This window comes from Metarhizium robertsii (genome assembly GCF_000187425.2).
Source record: "Metarhizium robertsii ARSEF 23 chromosome Unknown MAA_Scf_13, whole genome shotgun sequence".
NCBI lineage: Eukaryota > Fungi > Ascomycota > Sordariomycetes > Hypocreales > Clavicipitaceae > Metarhizium > Metarhizium robertsii.
In genome coordinates this window covers 531,433-537,097 of record NW_011942153.1, presented here as the reverse complement: position 1 = coordinate 537,097, position 5,665 = coordinate 531,433, and the positions used below count along the sequence as shown (strand labels likewise).

The following is a 5,665-nucleotide window of genomic DNA, read 5'->3' as shown; positions in this document are numbered from 1 at the left end:
AACTATTTAACAGTCATTTCCCTTCCACAAAGCCCATGACTAGCTCTAAGAATTGAGTCCGCAGGTTCATTAATATCGAGAAATCGCAAGATTGTTATAATATATTAGATGCTAAACACGCCTAGAACGGATTGAAACATTAAACGCGTCCTACTGGGCGTTGCTGAGCAACGTATTGAAGGTGGGGCACATCCATCAGTGATCAAAGATCCACACAGCCTCAGCCAGGGGCAATATTGTCACTTCAAACACTCAACTATCATGAACACCAAGCGTCCAGATGCCGACACCATGAATATTGGGCACCGCGGCGCTGATGGTACCTTGAGCAGAACGCCTCCGAAACATTCTCTGCCGCCAACACCTCCCAGAACAGTCGAGCGGTCACTGGCGATTAACTCGGTCCAACAACTCCGTCGGTACCAGGCCGATCGAAAAGCAGACGAAGCGGAGGAGATTGTTCGAATACAAATAAGCAAAGAATTTGATCCGCACCAGCACCTTGAGAAAATTGGGGATATCTTTCGTCGCTTCGATTGTTATCCTACAGCTATTTGTGTCCGCATGCCTTTACCGATCCACGAGCTTGTAATTAGCGACTTGGAGCGAGAGTATACCATAAAACAAGATCGACGCGGTGGTAGATGTTCAGACATTAAACTAGGTCGCTCATCCCGAGTCTACCTGGATGGGAAGAAGGAGAGTCGTCAACCCGACATACAGTTTCGACACAAATCAGAGAAACAGCCTCGCGTCATTGTAGAAGTGGCGCTCTCTCAAACCGAGAAAGAGCTGGAGATTCTTGCCTACGACTATATCCTCAAGTCTGATGGCAAAATTAAGACGGTGTATGGTATTGATCTCAATCCACTTGGAAAACCATCCACAGTTTCACGATGGTGCGCCAGAGTCACACCTTCCGACGATCCAGCTTACGAGAAAGAAGTACGAGTTGAAAAGATTCTATACAAGGTACAGGTGCACAAATATCACTCTGTTTGAAGTGGTGTTGACTTCTAGCAGGCCTTTCGAGCGGCAGACGGCTCGCCTGCAAATCCGGATGAATGCGTGTTGATCCCTTTCGGCGATTTTGACATCGATTTGGAGGAACAAAATTCTGGGATATCCATACCCTTCCGCAGCATTTTCGATGCGTATAGAGAAGCCCAGGAGATTGAGGCTCAGAGCGAGACGGATGTCGAATCACAACGCCCAGCTAAACGTATCAAGCGCATTTGGCGCACGCCGAGTCCCATCGAACAATTAAACCCAGAAGATGAGGCCAGGTTTCAAGCAGCTGAAAAAGCTGCTGAAGATTTAAACAAAGGGTCAGATTTCGAGCTATCGGATGATGGGCACGAGTCGGATCGGAGCAGTCAACGAAGTTGAGCCACCTCGAACGCCGGACTTCCCGACTATACCACCAGCGTAGCGAACAAGTCCAACCAGAACATTCAGACATTCATCTGTCTGTAGTCAGGTGTGAGTCCCCCTTCCAAACCGATAACATAGCATGATACAAGCGGTTGGTAGTTTGTTGGCTGGGACACAGTGTCAAAAAATAACCGGGGTCTCTTCTGATGGGACAGGTGTGAAGGTGTCCCGGTGATGACGGATGTGGCCGCGGCGTTGATGACAGTAGCGAACGGATCACTGGGAGATGGTGATGAAGCCGAGGGTTGCATCCAGGCGCAGGAATGCCGTGAGGAACGGGAAGTTATTATCTCGAGAATGCATGAGCGAGCAAATCAGCACTGCTGGTGGTGTGATGCCTCGAGTTATGGACATCTTCCAACGACCGGTAGATGGTTTCACGAGGGCTTACGCCATTTGGTTGGGAAGGGGAACAGTTAGCCTAGCTGGAAGTCTGGATCGACAGCACATAGGCAACATTAGCCTTTAGGTGCCAGTAGTTTCGGGCCGAAGGAAGGGAGTTACGAAAAAGGATCTGATTTATACAAACCACGCTTGGTACATGCTGGGCAATTCGGCCTTGGCACGGAGGTGTAATTCTATATGCAATGATGATTTATTGCTAGTCTCTTGATGAGTATCTGCCGAGCTGTAGTGACTGTACTGTCCGAGTGCATCAAGCAAACCCGTTCCCTTCTTCCAGCACTCTTCATCCATCCATTGTTTCCCCCTATCTCCAGTACAACCCGAGCAGCCTCAGTTGCACTGGTTGACATCGTCCAGGTCTGCTGAGTTGTTCCGTCGTCGTCTACGGTATGTGGCCCATGAATAAGCGCGAGATTTTCTGTGCGTCATAGATAGTGAGGCTAATAATGCAGCCGTAACAACCAGCCATGACTATTTTGGGAATATTTGGTTGGTTGTGTTGACCAAGTTCATAAAAATTATGACTCTGATTTGACATCATGTTCGTACGAATTCAGCTGCTACGTACAAAACCAACTCACAGAGGGTTCGCGACTATTCCAATCGCTTCAGCATTGCCCCAACTACAGCCCTCCCAAAGCCGATCCTAAAACTGCTCATCCCCCCACAATCTTTCCACCTCGCATGCAGCAAAGAGAACGACGAGCTCCTTTAGGTCGTCGGGAACAAGCCTTTCGTATGAGTATTGGACCAAGGCTACAACATCTGCCAAAGCTTCTGGTGTGCAGGTTCAGGTCGATCAAAGATTGATGAAGCTTATTATACGAAAGTGTCATTAGTTGGACAATACCGTAACACTCCGCAAAGACGTGCGTTTCCGTTGACATCTCATCGTAGTCATACTCAAATATGGTGCATGCAACCCACGCCCGCCGCCTCGACATTGCCTCCTGCAGCCTCGTGTGGTCGTGACAAGGGTATCAAGCGTGAACCATTTTCAGTCGTGGTCGCGGGCGGATTTCTTTATCGCGCCAGCATCATCCTCTCAGCGAGTACGAGCACGCAAGCCGGCCCCAGGCCCTCCACGATTGTAGTACTCGTTCGGCCGTTTGCGTGGGCCTTAGATCTGCCGCTTGTATGGCTGCATGGACCCAGGCTCTGCCGAACCCAGAGCTTTGGCACTGGATCGGTTCGTTGTCAGGTCATTTAGATGAAATCCACCTATGCTGCCGCCCAACACCCGAGAAACGCAAGCTCGCGGTGAACCTCGAGCCTTCTTTCTCCTTTCTTCCTCAAGTCCAGATAGACAATACGAAGGCAACTGCTAGTCGAACGCACTCCGGTCGAGCTCATCATCTGTAGCTTCGTTCTCTTCTCTGATGCAAGCCTGTGTCGAACCGATTCTGCTCTTCGGCATGGAAGCCTGATACCCAGGCACAATCTCGCCACATCCAGGATCCAGCAGCCCTCCCAACCTGGAAAACCACGCCGATCGCTGTCTTACATCGAGAAAGCGGCATATCTCCTGTTCACCAACTCCTGGAGGCAAGACGACTCCGCTTCTCAACTCGCATCAAATCACTGGACCACGCACACCCTCTGGCCAAATGCACCACCGAGGCAGCGCCACAGGCCATCATCAAGTGTATCTCAAGTTGAAGTACCAGCTCCCGTCAAAGACCTTCCCAACTCGACTGAGGAGGACAAACAAACTGCTCGGGAATTGTCAGCGCCCCGCGCTTATGCCCCGCGCTACAGTCATGAACCACCGCAGCCTCTCCAAGTTGCATCCAAAAAAGAATCCGTCAAAGACTTCGACCGATGACTCCAAACCATCCCGCCGTCTAGTCTTATAGTGTATTCTGATGGCTCACTGTCCTCCAGCGATGCTGCCGGATACGGATATGCTGTCCACCAAAGCGGACGCTCTCTTTGCCAAGGCGCAGGACGCCTCGGCCCTGCGGAGGTGTTCGACGCTGAGGCTAAAGGAGCGCTGGAGGGCCTCAAAGCCGCTCTTAGGCAAGGAGCGCCGGACGGCCGCGAAGCCCGCTCTTAAGCTTCCTCAGTCTGCCACGCAACGAATAGTGGTATGCCTCGACAACATCGCGGCTGCCGCATGCCTACGAGGCAAACCCTTCGACTCGTCGCAGACGGTCTTCTTGACATTTCAGGCCCTAGCGAAGACACACCGAAAGACCGAAGTCCGCTGGATACCCGGACACACCAAGATTCAAGGAAATGAACAAGCCGACATCTTGGCGAAGACGGGATGCGCCCAACCCGAACCCGCAGACGCAGTCCCAACACCGGCCTTCTTGCGAAAGACCGCTAGACAGCGGTCCAAAATTGCAGTCCAAGCCTGGTGGGATGCTTCTGCACCCGATAAGTAAAACCACCTGAACCTCAAGTTCCCTTCTAACTGTCCACCGGAGCTAGCCCTCCCACGTACAATCCTTCACCATCTTCTAGCCGCGAGGTACCCATCATGGTGATTTTGCTGACTACCACGAAAGATTCCAGCACAATGACGCTTGTGTTACATGTTCTTGTGGTCGGCGCAAGGCGCCGACGCATCTCTTCTATTGCCGAAAGATTCAGCCGCGATGTCGGATGAGACTCGCTCCCTCACCGACCGTGGCGATCAACCAGGCAATAGGCAGAGATTTCGACAAATTCGTCAAGCTGGTGAAGGCAAGCTCTTTCTTTGAGAAGATCTGCCCGCACCACTAGATGAAATCATTGATCACAGCACTGTCGTGCTCCTTTCCTTTGTTTCTTCTTTTCTGGCGGCCATAGGCAGAATGTGGTCTCAACACCTTTTGTCCCCCACGCCTCTTCTGGCTGCTACTGCAGCCCGCACCACAGACCGAGCCGGCCCAGTAGATACTATCACCTGCACAACCCGCTGACGGGTAACAGAGTAGACCGTGAGCGCCTTTGAGCTGATGCCATGTTAGATAGTGTTTTGTTTACGTAGAAAGATTCAGCCGCGATGTCGGATGAGACTCGCTCCCTCACCGACCGTGGCGATCAACCAGGCAATAGGCAGAGATTTCGACAAATTCGTCAAGCTGGTGAAGGCAAGCTCTTTCTTTGAGAAGATCTGCCCGCACCACTAGATGAAATCATTGATCACAGCACTGTCGTGCTCCTTTCCTTTGTTTCTTCTTTTCTGGCGGCCATAGGCAGAATGTGGTCTCAACACCTTTTGTCCCCCACGCCTCTTCTGGCTGCTACTGCAGCCCGCACCACAGACCGAGCCGGCCCAGTAGATACTATCACCTGCACAACCCGCTGACGGGTAACAGAGTAGACCGTGAGCGCCTTTGAGCTGATGCCATGTTAGATAGTGTTTTGTTTACGTAGTTGCACGGAGCAAATTTAGCACTAGCCTAGCACGTCCTGTGCCATTTGAGGCGTCATTCTGAGGCTCAGACGTCAGTTTGATCAAACTACAGGAGAAGTTTCGTCGCTTTGACTGCGGGATGATCCAAATCTTTTGAATGTATTATGATATCCTATTCTATTCAATGCTATGGTGTCATCAGCCAGTATAGATCCATGCAAGCTCCTTGCACAAACTCGGCTACCATTATGCTCGCACCTCCGTCGCTTGTCAACGATGTGTCGCGAGGCCAATGTCAAAGACTTCGGTTGATTTATTTTTCAAATTGATGGGGGCTTCTTCGGTTCGCCAGCTTCATTTTACCAGCCTCCTGCCTAGTGCTATTTCAAAGATGGACGCCGACACGCGCAACCTAAATCGCACTCTGTCGTCTTCGTCGGATGGTAAAGCAATTTGAGGCGTCATTCTGAGGCTCAGACG

General features: G+C 51.2%; 2 protein-coding genes across 2 annotated transcripts; both read left to right on the top strand.

The window, feature by feature from the left end:
• Positions 1–261: 261 nt before the first annotated feature.
• On the top strand, positions 262–1,389 carry MAA_01406 (uncharacterized protein; the record flags this gene model as incomplete). Its single annotated transcript, XM_007819404.1, has 2 exons — positions 262–972; positions 1,024–1,389. 2 exons carry the CDS (start codon positions 262–264, stop codon positions 1,387–1,389), a joined length of 1,077 nt encoding a protein of 358 aa, XP_007817595.1.
• Positions 1,390–3,725: 2,336 nt separating this feature from the next.
• MAA_11695 (Cytochrome P450) lies at positions 3,726–4,229 on the top strand (the record flags this gene model as incomplete). Its single annotated transcript, XM_011412610.1, has 1 exon — positions 3,726–4,229. One exon carries the CDS (start codon positions 3,726–3,728, stop codon positions 4,227–4,229), a length of 504 nt encoding a protein of 167 aa, XP_011410912.1.
• Positions 4,230–5,665: the final 1,436 nt, after the last annotated feature.